General features: G+C 44.5%; 1 protein-coding gene across 1 annotated transcript in view; it reads right to left on the reverse strand.

The window, feature by feature from the left end:
• Positions 1-530: 530 nt before the first annotated feature.
• The window catches only part of LOC111976696 (solute carrier family 9 member 8), a 25,962-nt gene continuing 6,464 nt past the window's right edge, over positions 531-20,028 (reverse strand). Inside the window, 13 exon segments of the mRNA XM_024005725.2 lie at positions 531-1,407; positions 1,642-1,788; positions 4,481-4,701; positions 4,980-5,031; positions 5,033-5,092; positions 7,474-7,556; positions 7,787-7,903; positions 8,006-8,111; positions 8,235-8,373; positions 11,088-11,231; positions 14,476-14,510; positions 15,145-15,246; positions 15,389-15,472. Of these exon segments, the coding sequence (XP_023861493.1) occupies positions 1,294-1,407; positions 1,642-1,788; positions 4,481-4,701; positions 4,980-5,031; positions 5,033-5,092; positions 7,474-7,556; positions 7,787-7,903; positions 8,006-8,111; positions 8,235-8,373; positions 11,088-11,231; positions 14,476-14,510; positions 15,145-15,246; positions 15,389-15,472 (1,404 nt within the window). The 3' untranslated portion in view covers positions 531-1,293.

A 20,028-nucleotide genomic window follows, 5' to 3' on the forward strand; every position in this document is an offset into this window, starting at 1 on the left:
ATCTTTGAACAAATCTTCATTATACATTTCTACCTGACTCCAAATCGACCCCTCACCTCTACGGCTAGGCACTTCACGTTGATCTGAGAGGGTTGGATAGGCRTGAGGAATAACTAAAGCCAAGAATGAATCACATGACAAGCCATGTCTGTATTATGTATAACTCCAAGCCAATTCTTTTCAAATTAAAAATACCACATTCTATCATCATGATCCTCATCATCGTGTTATTCAGCAGTGCCCAGTGTAACAAGAGTTTACAGAAAAGCCTTCATCCCWGCAACAAATTAAATATAAAAGATAAATAAATAACTAAACAAGACCTCCACCCCCGTCACACAGACATTCATTGGTGCCTTGTCTCCATCATAAAGTGATTCACATGAAAAAAATAATACTCTGATATCGCCTTATTAAAGATCCTGCTTATAAACTGTTTTCAACTACTATCACAATTATAATCAAATAATCATAACTACATAATGTTATAATATTACCTGGTATCATACAAAAAATATATATTCTTGCAATAATGCTTATAAGTAGTTTATAAAGCAAACATTCAAATTGTGTTACCAGAACATCTAGTTATCAGCATATGTAAAAGCACATTGAAAGGTGAACTAAACGGTAACTCCAATATTGCTTCACTAGAGGCTTCTCTCTTCACAGGAGTTGCTTTCTGATTCCCTTCAACCTGCTTTTCTAACCCGTGTCCTCAAAACCTCTCAAATAAAATGGAGTTACATAGAATCTGTTTTCTTGGGAAAAGTAATGTAACTACATAGACACACAAGGGTCAGAATTTGGCCACTATCCTTTAGCCACGATTCAATCAATGTTCCATGTACCTTATCTGTAGTTACTGTGTAGAGCTGAGTAATAACATGCTGGCACATGGAAAAGCCTCATCGTCAAAACTATTTTACTATCATTACATGGTATAATGGCAAATTCATGTGTGATCGCCAGTTCTCAGTATCACCCGGTTTGTCAGACATCACAGACAGTGCATTTTGGATTGGCTCAAATCAAATAGTGTGCTCCAGTGTAGAGGAGTGGTAGTGGTGTGAAGGGGGGGGGGGGGGGGGGCTGCAGAGTGGTGTAGTCCACAGAGAATGAAACTAGTCATTAGTGGTCAAGAACACACAGGTGACACATGCAAGGAAGAAACAGAATCAAGTGGTTTTCCTCCACAAGCGTTCCTCTCTGCAGTCTCCTGTCCTTTCATACACTCTGAATCCAGGACACAGGCTCGGTTCATCTTCCCGCCCATTCATCAATGTGTTGGGTTCAGAGTAGCTCATTCTCGTCTTCAACGTCCTCAGAACCAGACGGGCCCTGTCGGACCTCCTCGTACCACTTATTGGTCAGAGTTTTCATCTGGATCCGACCATGGAGGAGGTCCTGGAACACACACAGAAAATAAACTCAAACTCACAGCAACAGAATACATCTGAGAAAGTCAAGGCAGATATAGGCATCTTTCAAACTAATATGACTGGGTGCTTATGAATCAAATATGAACATGTGTGCATGCACGTGTATACACCAATAAAACATGGGGTCAGGGAGAGTGGCACTGCTAAAACCAAGGTGGGATTACATGTCTCACACACTTGCTGTTGAAATGGCCGTTACCTCCTGTGTGAGTCGTCGTGTGAAGAATGGGTTGAGGTATTTAGCGTCCAGCCACATGAAGCCCTTCAGGTCCCGTCTCTGGTAGATCTGAGCCTCATACTCCTCCTCTGTCAACTCAGACAGGTGCTCCAACTCTAAAGCATTACCCTGGGGACAGGGGGAGGGAAGAGAAGGGAGGAGAACAGAGGGAGGGACGTAGGAGGAGAACGAAGGGAGGGAGGGGGGACAAGAAAGAGGGGGAAAGCAGAGGGATGAATGAACTAGTGAGAAAGAGATTGAGGGAGGAAGAAAGGCTGACGAAATTGTTCTATTGTTTGCAATCTGCCTCGTGCTCTGGTCTCATGTGACTGATGCTTGCGTGTGTAAGGCCTTTGAAGTTTTCCTCTCACTGAGGCAACAGGAAGGGACTGACACCATATGAAGAGAGGCAACACCACAACACAGACAACAGGAAGTGACTGACGCCGTACACCACAACACTGAGACAACAAGAAGTGACTGATGCCATACGAGAGGAGAAGCAACACCACAACAGGAAGTGACTGACGCCATACACCACAACACTGAGACAACAAGAAGTGACTGATGCCATACGAGAGGAGAAGCAACACCACAACACAGACAACAAGAAGTGACTGACGCCATACGAGAGGAGAAGCAACACCACAACACAGACAACAGGAAGTGACTGATGCCATACGAGAGGAGAGGCAACACCACAACACAGACAACAGGAAGTGACTGACGCCATACGAGAGGAAGAAGGAACACAAATAAAAAAACAAGGCGGAAGATGATCTAGACACTAGCGATTATACGGTAAGGAAGAAGTCAAACAAAAACACGCGAAGAAGGAAAGTGCTGAGGAAGGCGCCATAATGAATTAAAGAGAAGGATGAAGCAACACGAAAACAAACAGAAACAGAATAGTGGGACTGAGCATTATAAGAGAGTTGAGGAGAAGCAACACCCAACAAGGACGAACAGAAAGTGACTGACGGCATTAGCGAGAAGGAGAGCAACATAAAAACACAGTACAACAGGAGTGACTGACGCTGCAAGATAAAGCGGAGAGGAGAGCAACACCACAAACAGACAACAGGAAGTGACTGACGCCATACCGAGAGGAGAGGCAACACCAAAACAAACAAAGGAGGAATGACTGACGCATAGAGAGGAGATGCAACACCACAACGAAACAGGAAGTGATGACGCCAAAAACGAGAGGAGAGCAACACCAACAACACAGACAAAGGAGTGACTGACGCCATACGAGAGGAGAAGCAACACAAAACAAACAGACAGGAAGTGACTGACGAATAGGAGAGGAAAGCCACACCACACAAAGACAGTACAGGAAAGTGACTGACGCCATACGAGAGGAGATGCAACACACAAGCACAAACAACAGGAAGTGACTGATGCCATACAAGAGGAGAGGGAACACCACAACACAAACAACAGGAAGTGACTGACGCCAGAGGAGAGGCAACACCACAACACAAACAACAGGAAGTGACTGACGCCATACACCACAACACTGAGACAACAGGAAGTGACTGACGCCATACGAGAGGAGATGCAACACCACAACACTGAAATGACGGTACTCTACACACTCACGCTCCAACACATTATGCTGAACCAGGAAAGGGCCTTCCCCAAACTGTTGCCACAAAGTTGGAAACACAGAATAGTCTAGAATGTCATTGTATGCTGTAGCATTAAGATTTCCCTTCACTGGAACTAAGGGGCCCGAACCATGAAAAACAGCACTAGACCATTATTCCACCACCACCAAAATTTACAGTTGGCACTATGCATTCGGGCAGGTAGCGTTCTCCTGGCATTCGCCAAACCCAGACCCCTCTATCGGACTGCCAGATGGTGAAGTGTGAGTCATCACTCCAGAGAACGCGTTTCCACTCCTACAGAGTCCAATGGCAGCGAGCTTTACACCAATCCAGCTGACGCTTTGCATTGCGCATGGTGATCTTAGGCTTGTGTGCGGCTGCTCAGCCATGGAAACCCATTTCATGATGCTCCCAGCGAACAGTTCTTGTGCTGACGTTGCTTCCAGAGGCAGTTTGGAACTCGGTAGTGTTGCAACCAAGGACAGACAATTACGCGCTGTGCACTTCAGCACTCTGCAGTCCCGTTCTGTCAGCTTGTGTGGCCTACCAGTTCGCTGCTGAGCCGTTGTTGCTCCTAGATGTTTCCACTTCACAGTAACAGCACTTACAGTTGACCGGGGCACCTCAAGCAGGGCAGACATTTTACAAACTGACGACTTGTTGGAAAGGTGGCATCCACTGACGGTGTCACGTTGAAAGTCACTGAGCTCTTCAGTAAGGCCATTCAACTGTTTGTCTATGGAGGTTGTACGGCTGAGTGCTGGGTTTTATACACGGGTGTGGCTGAAATAGCCGAAGCCACTAATTTGAAGGTGTGTCCACATACACTATATGTACATACCTCTACCACTCCAGAATCCCTGCACATTGTAAATATGGTACTGAACTGACCCTGTAGATAGCTTCTTACTTTCTCCTGTTCTTATTTTTTGTGTGTTTTTGTTCCACCGTATGTTATTTTTAGTACTACAGTGGAACTGATTACTGCATTGTTGGGTTTAGAATTAGCAAGAAAGTTATTTCGCTGTACCTGTGCACGTGACAAAACTTGAAACAACAGGAAGGAACTGAAGCATATGAGAGGAGGCAACACCACAAGATACCTCTTTACCAGAAAGAGAGTGCTGGTGTGTTCATTAACATCTGTCTGCTCGTGTATGTCTACATAAACTAGGGTAAATTACTGCCAGGATTTWATTTTTTACCATTTTCTCAGTCTTGCTGAGGTTGATGTCCTTCTTGCTCTTGCGTCGGGATTGGCTCTCCTCGTTGTCCATGATGCGAATGAGGGGCATGGTCCCACTGCCGAGGAGGAGGATGGTGAAGAGGACAATGATGATGGTGGTGGTGCCAATCAACTGGCGCTTCTCTATTGGCTCTAGACCAAGATGAAGACTCAGGGCATAGGGGATGGCACCTCTCAGACCTAACAGAAGAAAGGAGTGAGGGATGGAGCGAGACAAGAACAGGGGAGAGAGGGATGGAGCGAGACAAGAACAGGGGAGAGAGGGATGGAGCGAGACAAGAACAGGGGAGAGAGGGATGGCAGCAGCAACCAGAAACCAGGGGAGCACGGAAGGGGATGGAGCGAGACAAGAAACAGGGAGAGAGGGATGGAGCGAGACAAGAACAGGGAGAGAGGGATGGACAGTAGAGCCAAACCGATGGAGGTGTATTAGAGTAGTGAAGAAATGCTCTACTTACCACTGAACCACATGATGAACATCATCTTGGGCGTGATCTTGTGATCTCTGAAAGAAGTTGAGCAGGTAGGAGAGCGGGAAAATGTTCACGGCCCGACCTACTAACACCAACACCTGGAAAGAGGTAGAATACAAAGCTCAGCCACAACAGCTAACCTTGCGCCCTCACCCTACCGTCTACCCCTAACCTCTACCCCTAACCTAGCTTAATGTCCACATCCTGGACAAACCCTACACTATAGTCCTAACTTCATGTCCTTATCCTGGTTCAACCCTGATCCAAGCCTAATGTCCACATTCTGGTTCAACACCCTAACCCAGCTTCACATCCACATCCTGGTTAAACACCTAACTCTAACCCTAAGCTTAACTTATCCCTCATCCTGGTTCAAACCCTCGCTTCAGGTCCTCGTAGATCACTCTTGGCTCTAGATTCTACATCCCCTAGCTCTCATATCGCCATTTCACAATCCGTTCTGGTCTACAACATTTTGTAGACCAACTCATACTCCAGCCAGCTGATTTCCTATGCCTTGTGCAACTCACACTCGCTTAGTCCACAACGTTGTGCGCTTCAACCCTCAAACCCGACTAGCTGCAAAGCCACATCCTGTGTTATAGCACAACTGATGAAGCCTCTGTGTGCTCATCAAGGTAAATAATTTGTTAACATCTATTGTTACTGCTGGTTGACAGGCTGCAGACAGTATGGGGATAAGAGAGACAAGCTGGTAGGACTGTAGGCATCCTGTATTGTGTCACATTCTAACATGCATCATATCTTATGCACACAAAATATCTGCGCGCACACACAGCACACACACACACAACCACACACACACACACACTACACACACACACACAGACCTAATCTACCCCTAGCTTCATTTCCTCATCCTGGTTCAACCCTCGCTTCAGGTCCACATCCTGGTTCAACCCTAACCCTAGCTTCACATCCACATCCTGGTTAAACACCTAACCTCTACCCCTAGCTTCATTTCCTCATCCTGGTTCAACCCTCGATTCAGGTCCACATCCTGGTTCAACCCTAACCCTACCCTTATGTCCACATCTCGGCTCAACCCGTTGTAGTATAGAATGCTAACACTAGGTGGCAATGTTCCCTCATCACTGAGCAAATTGCAGGTCTGCTGAGTGCAAACTTGAAAGTTGTGAAAGTTCTGTTGCGTGTTTACTGTGAACACTGATGCTGTACCCACTTTAAATGTGTTTTAACAGTGGCCAAGTAGGCTACTGTGACTATTTGATCATAATGTAGGCCTACCATCAAAAACAGAGAAAATGCATCCCATAACATTTTAACATGGAAATAGCTGTTCAGCCTACAGTATCAGCCAATTTGTGCAGTTCAATGTAGGCCTACATTCCATGAGACTTTAAAAAAAAAAAAACATGCAGGGCTTGACATTAACCTGTTAACCTTCAGACAAGCAGGAGACTGAAAATGTTGTGTTTGATGCAAGAAACCCCTTTACAAAATAAAATGCATCATTATTCCCATACCATTATTACAGAGAATCATAAATGATGCTACCCTCTGACTATTGGCTACTTAGCTTATTCAAGCCTCTCAAAATATAACACTGCCCCTTTAAGACAAAAAAAATAGCTTTTTTACCTAAGTCACTTTTCAAAGATGTCTAGAAATGCGCACGTTTTGTGCTCTTGTAGGAAGCAATAACTCCCCCATTGCTGACAACAAATTACCCATAACTGGGTTAATAACCTACTAACGAGCAAAGGATATGAACAAATGTACATATGTGCACATGTCCCTGTAGCTCTCGCTTGGATCTCAAAACAAGCGCATCTACTCACGACCAGTCATGCTGTAAAAAAACAGTCCAGTTCAAAGTGAATGGCACAGATACATATATGGCAACGGTGAATTTGCATATAGGCCTACTGCAGGCCTGATTGGTTATGGCGCACCGGGCCTGTGGTGTGCCTGTCAATGCAATAAAATACTACTCTGATGAGTTCTGCCTACAACAATATCTCTTGCATAGTTATTTTTGCACACTAAGTCTTGCATAGTCAGTTTCGGTATGTTGCATTGAAAGTGGCTAATATTGTGTTGAGTCGATCACAATTCCTACAGTAAAGGGAAACGTTGATAGTGTTAACGGGGAAAAGTTACATTTCGTGTTTCTCTGTGTGCGCTGATATTTCTTCTGCTTGGCAGTCCCGGGGAGCATCTTAGAGGGAACATTGCTAGCTATACCTGGTCACTACAGATTGGTAGTAATGCTAGGCTATACCTGGTCACTACAGATTGGTAGTAATGCTAGGCTATACCTGGTCACTACAGATTGGTAGTAATGCTAGGCTATACCTGGTCACTACAGATTGGTAGTAATGCTAGGCTATACCTGGTCACTACAGATTGGTAGTAATGCTAGGCTATACCTGGTCACTACAGATTGGTAGTAATGCTAGGCTATACCTGGTCACTACAGATTGGGAGTACTTACTATACACCAGATGACGAAGGAAAGCTCAAACTTGTGAGGGAAGCTGAAGATGGAGAGACCCAGGAAAGCAAACACGCAAGTCTCTGTGGAGTAGAAAACAAACTTGTGACACTGTCTTTTGTGTGTATTTGTCTGTAATATTTTATGTTCACGCTGCGATTTCCCTGTTTTGCCTTCTTGCCAGGCTACCCTCGAAAAATAGGTTTTTAACCTCAATGTGTCTTACCTGGTTAAAAATAAATAACACAAGTCAGTGTTTTTTACAACAGGATATGGGGGAAAGGACTTGTGAGGCAGAAAGACAAGTGCTAACCACACATGAAGGCCACCGAGCGGAGGGTCTGCTGCATTAGGATCTGAGTGACAGGAGACAGGTTGTGATGGGTGTAGTGTGACATCACGATCCCCGAAAACAGGATAGACATGATACCTGCACAGAGAGATAGAGGGGTGAACGAGAGGGGAGCAAATGCATAGAACAATTCATGACATTCCATTGTGTGCTTGATATTACACTGACATGAGGACTCACCAGAGAGTTTAATGCCCTCTGCCAGGCCGTAGGGCAGGTACGCAAAGATGATCATCATGCCAAACTCTAAAGACGGAGTCTTCCTCAAGTCAAAGTGTTTCAGGAACTGGCACAGGGGTCAAGGGTAAAACAGTAACAGGCTCGTGTTTACAAGGTGTATGAACATGTTAAATGGGAATATTATCAACATACTACACAAAACACTCAATCACACACACAGAGAAGATACAATGGCAGATATGAGTCCGGTGAGGGTTCCAAGGGCAGCGGAACCGAAGAACATCTTGAGGAAGTATCCCAACGCCTGGAGGAATGTCTCCCAGCCCGTTACCATGGAGTTATCATCCCGGGCAAAGCCCTCGGCCGTACTGAACGACACAATGACATAAAGAGAGAAAGAATACATCATGGTGATGTTAGGTATAGAGCGTTTCATATGGTTTTGTTAGTCAATAATTACATTACCTTGGGGAGGGAATATGTAACCCATTTGACCTAAAAGACTCAGCCTTCAAGTGTATATACTTTTTATTTTGCCAGAAGGCAATAGTGTAACTCATCCAAAATGCAGTTTTTTTTCACTCCATATGTGATGCGCAATGCAGATAACACCGGAAGAATTGTTTATTTAATTACCATAGTGAATTGTTTTAATGTTTGCTTATGTGTCAATTAATACCATAAGGGATGGGTTGCCAATTGGCGATTTGACTTGAAAATAAAAAATGTAATTCATTCATTCATTCATGCAGTAATATGTCACGCAAGAGGGCAGTCACGTTGCATCACAAAAACAAAATGGTTAACCTTCTCTCAATCTACTATCTGCAATGTGCATAAGTGTGTGTGTGTCTTCCTGCCCGTCTGTGTGAGAACCTGTTCTCCCAACACAGGGTTATCAGATTGCTCTGTACACATCGGAGACGTGACAACTATTTTCCTGTGACCTAGCCAGTCAAAGATGACACAAGGAACACAGTATATCTGATGTCTGAAAACAAACAAGGTCATTTTCTGAGAACTCTAAAACTAACCTGTAGTACTGAGTGATTAGTGCTTTTGGAGGTCGGTTCAGTTTTAGTTAGATCATAAAAAAAATAATCAAATTTGTATTTATTTTTTACATTAAATGCACTCCGCATTATATGGGTTGAACGTTGTAACACTGAATTTAAAAAATGAATACAAGTCCCATGATGGTAGTGACAGCCCATTACTTACTGACATTACCAAAATATTTCAGGTTGTATTACATTTGTTTTATTTGATGACTTTATTATTTCATTCCAAGTCATCATCTCATCTCTACAGAGCTGCTGCATATGCTGTCTGACAAAATCACTATTTTGTAGTTCTTCAAAGTAAATAAGGCATATTTTTATGACTGCTGAATACCACCTATCACTCACTCTTAGATCATGTATTTTCAGGTAGAGATACAGTAGCAACTGCTCTCTATCCCCCTTCTGTCTCATCACTCTCAGTGTCTGCAACACCCGAAGCTACAACCTAGTGTAGTAGGCATAAAAGAAACAAAGACTGGACAAAGTTGATCATTGTAGTCAATTACCACATTTTCTACACTAAACTACGTAGAATATTGGCCTGTTGGAAACTACAACTCCCTACGACATCGCGCAGTTCAGGCTTGATCAGATTTAACTCTAGAGAAACAGTGCAAAGTGCGCATTGAACTGCAAACTTCAAGCAGTAGGGCATTCAAGGAGTTAATCTGATGTTAATCCGTGATGTCATCGGCCTCCCAAGTCTGCTGCGCTCTAGGAAGGTGTTCCCATAAGTGGGTAACACCCGCTATCAGCGGCCAACTGTGCATGGGTTCATTTAATGTATACAGGCGAGGCTACACCTGAGAGCACCATGACAGAGAGAGATTGGCAGTAGAATGGCCTTACTGAAGAGCTCAGTGACTTTCAACATGGCACCGTCATAGGATTCCAGCTTTCCAATAAGTCAGTTCGTCAAATTTCTGCCCTGCAAGAGTTGCCCTGGTCAACTGTAAGCAATGTTATTGTGAAGTGGAATATCTAGGAGCAACAGCGGCTCAGCCACAAAGTGGTAGGCCTCAAAAGCTAACAGAACGGGACCACTGAGGGCTGAAGCATGTAGCTCGTAAAAATCATCTGTCCTCGGTTGCAACACTGACTACCAAGTTCCAAACTGCCTTCGAAAGCAACGTCAGCACAAGAACTGTTCGTCGGGACCTTAGAAGATCACAAGCCTAAGATCACCATGCGCAATGCAAAGCTTCAGCTGGATTGGTGTAAAGCTCGCTGCCATGGGACTCTGTAGGAGTGGAAACGCTTTCTCTGGAGTGATGATTCACACTTCACCATCTGGCAGTCCGATAGAGGAATCTGGGTTTGGCGGATGCCAGGAGAAAGCTACCTGCCCCAATCCATAGTGCCAACTGTAAAGCTTGGTGGAGGAAAGGCTGTTTTTCATGGTTCGGGCTAGGCTACTTAGTTCCAGTAAAGGGACAACTTAACGCTACAGCATTCCATGACATTCTAGATAATTCTGTGTTTCCAACTTATTAGCAACAGTTTGGGGAAGGCCCTTTCCTATTTCAGCATGATAATGCCCCAGTGCACAAAGCAAGGTCCATACAGAAATGGTTTGTCGAGATCGGTGTGGAAAAACTTGACTGGCCTGCACAGAGCCCTGACCTCAACCCCGTCGCACACTTTTGGGACAAATTGGAAGGCTGACTGCGAGTCAGGCCTAATCACCCAATATCAGTGGCCGACCTCACTAATGCTTTAGTGGCTGAATAGAAGCAAGTCCCTGCAATAATAGCCCAACATCTAGTGTAAATCCTTCCCTGAACAGTAGAGGCTGTTACAGCYGCAAAAAGGGGATACCAACTCCAAGGCATGGTAGCTCATCTGACATTTAGAATTACAACACAGGGACAAAGGGTGAGTGCACTGACTAAGAATTACACACATTATACTGGCCTTCACCAGAAGATGTACATGTAGTGCCTTGATAAAATCTAGTGCCTTGATAAAACAGTATGAGAAGGAAGAAGAAAGAGGGGATGAGGAGGAGGAGTACGTACTTGGTGAGTACGATAGAGACAGCATCGTTGAGGATGCTCTCTCCAAACACCAGCATGTTGAGGACAGGGTCCACGTTGAGAGCATTGAAGATGGCGATGGTTGCTACGGGGTCCACAGCCGAGATCAGAGAACCAAACGCAAAGCTTCAGGAGGGAGAGGGACAAGAATTTGTTGGACAAAGCTTTGGAATTGCAATTATTTTACAGGCTGTTCTTATCATGGTTAAAAACAGTAGGAAACGGGTAGATAACACAGTCAGTGAAAACATATAGACAGAAAGGCAGAGAGTGACTCACGAAAACAGACTGACTACTGAAAACACACACACTCCACAGCATGTGACTACAGAGACATTGGGTGAACCTTCAAACCCACCACTTCCTCATCCTAAGGCTGCTGCCCTCCTTTGGAAATATGCTCAATCCATATGCTCAGCCCGGGCTTCTCAAAAGTCTGCCTTGCCTGGTTCACCAACTACTTCTCAGATAGAGTTCAGTGTGTCAAATCGTGCATGTTGTCTAGACCTCTGGCAGTCTCTATGGGGGAGCCACAGGGCTCAATTCTCGGGCCGACTCTTTTCTCTGTATATATCAATTTTGTCGCTCTTGCTGCTGGTGATTCTCTGATCCACCTCTACGCAGACAACACCATTCTGTATACATCTGGCCCTTCTTTGGACACTGTGCTAACAAACCTCCAAAACGAGCTTCAACGCAATACAACACTCCTTCTGTGGCCTCCAACTGCTTTTAAATGCTAGTAAAACTAAGTGCATGCTCTTCAACCGATTGCTGCCCCCACCCTCCCGCCCGACTAGCATCATTACTCTGGACGGTTCTGACCTACAATATTTGGACAACGACAAATCCCTAGGTGTCTGGTTAGACTGCAAACTCTCCTTCCAGACTCACATTAATCATCTCCAATCCAAAATTAAATCTAGAATCGGCTTCCTATTTCGCAACAAAGCCTCCTTCACTCATGCTGCCAAACATACCCTCGTAAAACTGACTATTCTACCGATCCTTGACTTCGGTGATGTCATTTACAAAATAGCCCCCAACACTCTACTCAGCAAACTGGATGTAGTCTATCACAGTGCCATCCGTTTTATCACCAAAGCCCCATATACTACCCACCACTGCGACCTGTATGCTCTCGTTGGCTGGCCCTCACTACATATCCGTCACCAAACCCACTGGCACCAGGTCATCTATAAGTATTTGCTAGGTAAAGCCCCGCCTTATCTCAGCTCACTGGTCACCATAGCAGCACCCACCCGTAGCACGCGCTCTAGCAGGTATATTTCACTGGTCTTCCCCAAAGCCAACACTTACTTTGGCTGCCTTTCCTTCCAGTTATCTGCTGCCAATGACTGGAACGAATTGCAAACATCTCTGAAGCTGGAGTCTTTTATCTCCCTCTCTAACTTTAAGCATAAGCTGTCAGAGCAGCTTACCGATCACTGTACCTGTACACAGCCAATCTGTAAATTGCACACACGACTACCTCATCCCCAATACCTTCCCTCTTGCACCCCAGTATTTCTACTTGCACATCATCTGCACATATCACTCCAATATTAATGCTAAGCTGTAATTGTTTTAGCCTCTATGGCCTATTTATTACCTACTTCCCTACATTTGCACACACTGTACATAGATTCTTCCTTTTTTTATTTATTTTGTGTAATTGACTGTACGTTTGTTTATGTGTAACTCTGTGTTGTTGTTTTGTCACACYRCTTTGCTTTATCTTGACCAGGTCGCAGTTGTAAATGAGAACTTGTTCTCAACTGGCCTACCAGGTTAAATATAAAAATATCTGCTAAGGATCCACTATTGTTACGTGATGACACTGTAGCTACTATGCTTGAGCCTTATATGTATACCGGAGTTTGAGGGAGGGTGCGCCACTGTTAACCATCTATAATAAATTATCACAAATAAAATGATGTCCGGCTCAGGGCTCCAGCTATGCATTTGGCTCCAGCTATGCTGCTGAACAGCCTCAATTCGTCTGGGCAGAGACATTTCAAAGTGTCAAAAGCATTCCACAGGGACGCTGGGACCATTCTTGATACACACAGGAAACTAGAGCATGAAAAACCCAGCAGCGTTGCAGTTCTTGATACAAACTGGCACGCCTGGCACCTACTACCATACCCCGTTCAAAGGCACTTAAATCTTTTGTCTTGCCCATTCACCCTCTGAATGGCACACATACACAATCTATGCCTCAAGGCTTAAAAATCCTTCTTTAACCGGTCTCCTCCCCTTCACCTACACTGATTTAAATGGATTTAACAAGTGACATCAATAAGGATCACAGCTTTCCCCTGGTCACTCTACATAAAGGAAAGAGCAGGTGTTCATAATGTTTTGTATACTCGGTGTATATATATATATGTTAACGGTATGAGGTATAAAAATCAGGATAACACCCAACCCTAGTAGCTACACAGGTAAACTCCCCATCTGTCAGTCTGTCAGTCAGAAAGCCATGCGGATCTCCTCACCAGTCAGTCATGCGGATCTCCTCACCAGTCAGTCAGTCATGCGGACCTCCTCACCAGTCAGTCAGCCAGACAGTCATGCGGATCTCCTCACCAGTCAGTCAGCCAGACAGTCATGCGGATCTCCTCACCAGTCAGTCAGACAGTCATGCGGATCTCCTCACCAGTCAGTCAGACAGTCATGCGGATCTCCTCACCAGATCCAGTCAGACAGCTCATGCGATCTCCTCACCAGTCAGTCAGACAGTCATGCTGATCTCCTCACCAGTCAAGTCAGACAGTCATGCTGATCTCCTCACCAGTCAGTCAGACAGTCATTGCGATCTCCTCACCAGTCATCAGACAGTCATGCTGATCTCCTCACCAGTCAGACAGACAGTCATGGCTGATCTCCTCACCAGTCAGTCAGACAGTCATGCGGATCCCTCACCAGTCAGTCAGACAGTCATGCGGATCTCCTCACCAGTCAGTCAGACAGTCATCTGATCTCCTCACCAGTCAGACAGACAGTCATGCGAGACCTCCTCACCAGTCAGTCAGACAGTCATGCTGATCTCCACCAGTCAGTCAGACAGTCATGCGGATCTCCTCACCAGTCAGTCCGAAGTCATGCTGATCCCACCAGTCACAGACAGTCATGCGACCTCCTCACCAGTCAGTCAGACAGTCATGCGACCTCCTCACCAGTCAGTCAGACAGTCATGCTGATCTCCTCCACCAGTCAGACAGTCATGCGGGACCTCTCACACAGTCAGACAGTCATGCGGACTCCTCACCAGTCAGGACAGTCATGCTGATCTCCTCACCAGTCAGTCAGACAGTCATGCGGATCTCCTCACCAGTCAGTCAGACAGTCATGCTGATCTCCTCACCTGTCGGTCATACTCATCTTGTAGATCACATCAGCCTGTGAGAAAGAGAGAAAAACAGGACACATCACACATTTACAATACAAACCATTGTGGGATTGCACAACAGTTTGCAACACAGAGCTGCATGTCTCAAATGATTGCTCACACACACTTTGTTTCGTGGTTGTTTTGTAAAAGGTTTGTCAGTTTCTCACACATATTCCTAGACTGACAATGCAATCACACTTGTGTCAATGCCAGTGAAATGTTTGGTAACATATGAAAAATGTTACCAAAAACATGTTACTGTCGAGGACACCTTTGGAAACATGCGTTCTAATTCATACTTAAGTGCCATCACCTCTGGGAATACATTGTACATCTTGAATATGTTTTTTAAAATTATTTTTACACAAATCAATTCATTGCAAATCAATTTAATTCTAGAACAGCGATTTCCAAGCTGGTCTCCGGGGTCCCCAAGCCATTCTATTACAGTGATTTCCAAGACATTCTACATTAAAGTCCAAAACTAGACAACTAACTAAACTAACTACTTATCAGTAAAGCCCTGGTGGTGGATTAGCTACAACAGATGTGGAATGGGGAGATAGAGAGTTCTAGAAGCCCATCTGTCCCAGGAATTGCAGGGGACCCCACAACCATAATGGAGAGTTCTAGAAGCCTCACCTGTCCCAGGAAGTAGATCCCTCCTCCTACGATGAAGGCAGAGATGGCTGTCCCAATGACAGCAAACAGTGTGATGGAACCAATGTTCTGGAAGAAGTTACCCTGGCAACCAGAACACATGGAGGTGGAGAGATGAGCACCAAATATCCCAATACACCAAGAGGAAACACACGCAGACACACGCTCGTAAACACACAGAAACACATACGTACACATGCATGCACGCACGCAAGTACACACATACCTTATGTAGAGAGTATCCTGATTCGAAGATGATGGGCGGCAGGAGCAGGAGGAAGAACATGTTGGGACGAAACATCTCCTCTTCCTATCAGGGGACATGGTGGTTAACACACTCAACATCGTTTCATCTCCAGCAATAAYTTTTTGCAACAACAAAAAATTCAGGTGACTGCAGTCAGTGGGAGCGAGGAGTGGAAAGGATGAGAGAAAATGAAAAGAGAAGGAGATGAGACAGGAAAGAGGGCCTATTTAAGTTAGCAACAGACCTCGATTTGTCAAAACACATCTTTCACTTCAAGAGAGCTTCTCACACACACACTAATGAATCATAGTGAGGCTCCCCTTAGAGGCACAAGACTGAGTTTGACCTAGCCCAGCACCACCATGACGCACATGATAAGACCCTCAGGGGCACACACGTCTACAAACCTACTCATGCATACATAACGTACATACTCAGAGATTTACACACACAGTATGGTACTTTATCTGACTCACACTGTACTCACGTCATGTGCTGTTGCATTACGTTGTGTGTGGGGATTGTAAATCGGCCCACTATATCGATGCTGACTATGAATATCGACATGCGTGACAATAAGTACGGCATGTTAGTGAATCAGGGTTAACTAAGTGTGTACAATCATATTATTGTTATGTGTAACTGATGTGAAATGGCTAGCTAGGCAGCGGTGGTGCGCGCTAGCAGCCTTTCAGTTGGTGACGTCACTTGCTCTGAAACCTTGAAGTAGTGGTTCCCCTTGCTCTGCAAGGGCCGCGGCTTTTGTGCAGCGATGGGTAACGATGCTTCGTGGGTGACTGTTGTTGATGTGTGCAGAGGGTCCATGGTTCGTGCCCGGGTCGGGGCGAGAGAACGGACTAAAGTTATACTGTTACATATGCATAGTCAACCTGAAAACCATATCCAGTAGGGTACAGAATTATTGGATCCATTGATAATGACAGACAAAAAAAAACTAAAATAAATTATACAAATACTGAGCTATATTCCATGCTAAAAAATAAAATACAAATTATAATACAAATCACTCAGGGAGAGACTAGGAAGTAGGATCCCCTGTTTTCTATACTCCAGAACCCTCCCCTTGCAAGGATAATGATACAGCCTTTTTCTAAAATGTTTTATGAGATTGGAGAAAACTTTGGGAGGGATCTTAGACCATTCCTCCATACAGAATCTTTCCAGATCCTTGATAACCTTCATCTGTGCTTATGGACTGTCCTCTTCAACCACAGGTYTTTAATGGGGTTCAAGTCCGGAGATGGAGATCGCAAATGTTGATTTTGTGGTTAATTAACTATTTCTTTGTCGATTTTGACGTGTGCTTAGGGTAATTATCTTGCTGGAAGATAAGATTGAGGCCAAGTTTCAGCCTCCTGGCAGAGGCAACCAGGTTTTGGGATAAAAATGTCCTGGTACTTGGTAAATCTCATGATGCCATTGACCTTAACAAGGGCCCCAGGCCCAGTGGAAGCAAAATAGCCCCATAAAGATCCACCACCATATTTTACAGTATGGACGAGGTATTTTCTGCATATGCATTGTTCTTTCGAAGGCCATTGGAGCGTGCGTTCAAACAGCTCTTTTTCCTGTSATCTGAACATAGCAAATTCCAGGCGGTGCTAAACAGCATTGTTACTTGGATTGGAACCAGTGCTAATGGTCATATGACAAGAAATTAGAGATATACCCAAACCCACCGCACACCAGAGGTGGGCTTGGCCTCAAAAGAACAATGCATATGCAGAAAATAGCTCATCCCTACTGTAAAATATGGTGGTGGATCTTTGATGTTGTAATCTGTTTCTACTAGGCTAACCTGTCTGCTTTGTGCTGACAGGGCAGTTTTGACATGCAAAGCAGATTTCTGAGCAAACAGGTCTATCTAATCCCGACCGTAGAGCAGGTTGATTAGTCATAAGGCTTGACTACTAAGGTACATTGTGTCACCACTCTACATAAGAGGAAGTAGATAGACTGAAGCTTTATATTCTGGATAAGAATTAGGAACTGTTTCTAGTTCAGTTAATTAGTTAGATCTTCTAATGCAATTTTAGTTTCACATTTTTAAGTACAGTGAAATGCCTTCCTTGCAAACTCAGCAACGCAATAACCATATATTATATATATATATATATATATATATATACACACACACACAAAGTAAACATACTATATACAGGAAATATTTAAAAAGTCAGTTCCAATACCATATTACATGTGCAGGGATACTGGAGTGATGGAGGTAGATATGTACAGGGGTAAGGTGACTAGGCAACAGGATATAAGATAAACAGAGTAGCAGCAGCTTGTATGCGAGTGGGTGTGCAGATGTGTAGAGTCAGTATAAAATGTACAATGCTTTCGGAAAGTATTCAGACCCCTAGACTTTTTCCACTTTGTTACGTTACAGCCTTATTCTACAATGGATTAAGAAAAACTAATCTCAATCTACACACAATGCCCCATAATGACAAAGCAAAACCAGGTTTTTAGAAACGTTTACAAATGTATTATAAATAAAAAACAGAAATATTCACTTTTAAGTAAGTATTCAGACCCTTTACTCAGTAYTTTGTTGAAGCACTTTGGCAGCGTATACAGCCTCGAGTCTTCTCGGTTATGACAAGCTTGGCACACCTGTWWTTGGGGAGTTTCTCCCATTCTTCTCTGCAGATCCTCTCAAGATCTGTCACGTTGGATGGGGAGCATTGCTGCGCAAATATTTAAACAGGTCTCTTCAGAGATGTTCGATCGGGTTCAAGTCCGGGCTCTGGCTGGGCCTCAAGGACATTGAGACTTGTCCCAAAGCCACTCCTGCATTGTCTTGGATGGGAGGTGCTCTGGAGCAGGAGCCTGAGTGCTCTGGAGCAGGTTTCATTAAAACCTGTACTTTGCTCTGTTCATCTTTCTCTCGATCCTGACTAGTCTTCCAGTCCCTGTCACTGAAAAACATCCCCACAGCATGATGCTGCCACACCATGCTTCACCGTAGGTATGGTGCCAGGTTTCCTCCAGATGTGACGCTTGGCATTCAGATTTCATCAGACCAGAGAATCTTGTAGGTCAGAGTCCTTTAGGTGMATTTTGGCAAACTCCAAGCGGGCTGTCATGAGGCTTTTACTGAAAAGTGGCTTCCGTTTGGCCACTCTACCATAAAGGCCTGATTGGTGGAGTGCTGCAGAGATTGTTGTCCTTCTGAAAGGTTCTCCCATCCCCACAGAGGAACTATGGAGATCTGTCAGAGTGACCATCGGGTTCTTGGTCACCTCCCTGACCAAGGCCCTTCTACCCCGAATGCTCAGTTTGGCCGGGCAGCCAGCTCTAGGAAGTCTTGGTGGTTCCAAACTTCTCCCATTTAAKAATAATAGAGGCCACTGTGTTCTTGGGGACCTACAATGCTGTAGACATTTTTTGGTACCCTTCCCCAGACCTGTGCCGACACAATCCTGTCTCAGAGCTCTACGAACAATTCCTCCGACCTCATGGCTTGGTTCTTGCACTGTCAACTGTGGGTTCTTTTGTAGACAGGTATGTGCCTTTCCAAATCATGTCCAATTAATTGAATTTACCACAGTTGGACTCCAATCAAGTTGTAGAAACATCTCAAGGATGATCAATGGAAACAGGATGCAACTGAGATCAATTTCGAGTCTCATAGGATCTGAATACTTAGGTAAATAAGGTATCTGTTTTTTATTTTTAATACATTTAATAACATTTCTAAAAATCTGTTTTTGTTTYGTCATTAAGGGGTATTGTGTAGATTGAAATCAATTTTAGAATAAGGCTGTAACATAACAGAATGTGGAAATGGAAGGGGTCTGAATACTTTCCAAATGCACTGTATGTGCGAGGACATGGAGTGACAGTGTGTGTGTGGGTGTGTGTGAGTGTGTAGGGCCCTGTGAGTGTGCATAGAGACAGTGCAAATACTGAAATAAAAGGTCAATGAAGTTACAAGGTAAACTCAGTCTGTGTAGTCATTTTGTTATCTATTTATCAGTCGTATTGTTTGGGAATAGAAGCTGTTCAAGAGCCTGTTGGTGTCAGACTTGATGCACCGGTTTCTGAAAAACAAAGAATATTTGCAATTCGGAGAGTCCCTTTGGTAGCAAATCCGCGATCTGAGGTCATCCATCTTATTATTAAGTGACTATACGTACATTTTCTCTTGGGTAGCCCGGATAGGGTTGAATTGCAGAGAGCCCAGGGCAGATGAGTCGAAGTAGAAGGCAGAATTGGGGTAGGTAAGGTCCGATCTGATGTTCAAGAGTTCTTGTCCTACCGAGTGGAGCAGCTGTCTAAGGCACTGCATGTCGGTGCAAGAGGCGTCACTACAGTCCCTGGTTCGAATCCAGACTGTGTCACATCCGGCCGAGATTGGGAGWCCCATAGGGCGGCGCACAATTGGCCCAGCGTCGTCCGGGTTTGGCCGCCATTGTAAATAAGAATTTGTTCTTAACTGACTTGCCTAGTTAAAAAAAGGACTGCCAGGGAAAAACAAAAGGAACAGAAACTACACATGCTGAAGAGGGGAGATGGATTTATGGATGGAGAGAGAGAGAGGAGGAAAGGACATAAGGGAGGGAAAAGACAACATGTTGGAGTGGAGGAGG

Source organism: Salvelinus sp. IW2-2015, linkage group LG17, assembly GCF_002910315.2.
Source record: "Salvelinus sp. IW2-2015 linkage group LG17, ASM291031v2, whole genome shotgun sequence".
In the NCBI taxonomy this organism is placed as follows: Eukaryota; Metazoa; Chordata; class Actinopteri; order Salmoniformes; family Salmonidae; genus Salvelinus; species Salvelinus sp. IW2-2015.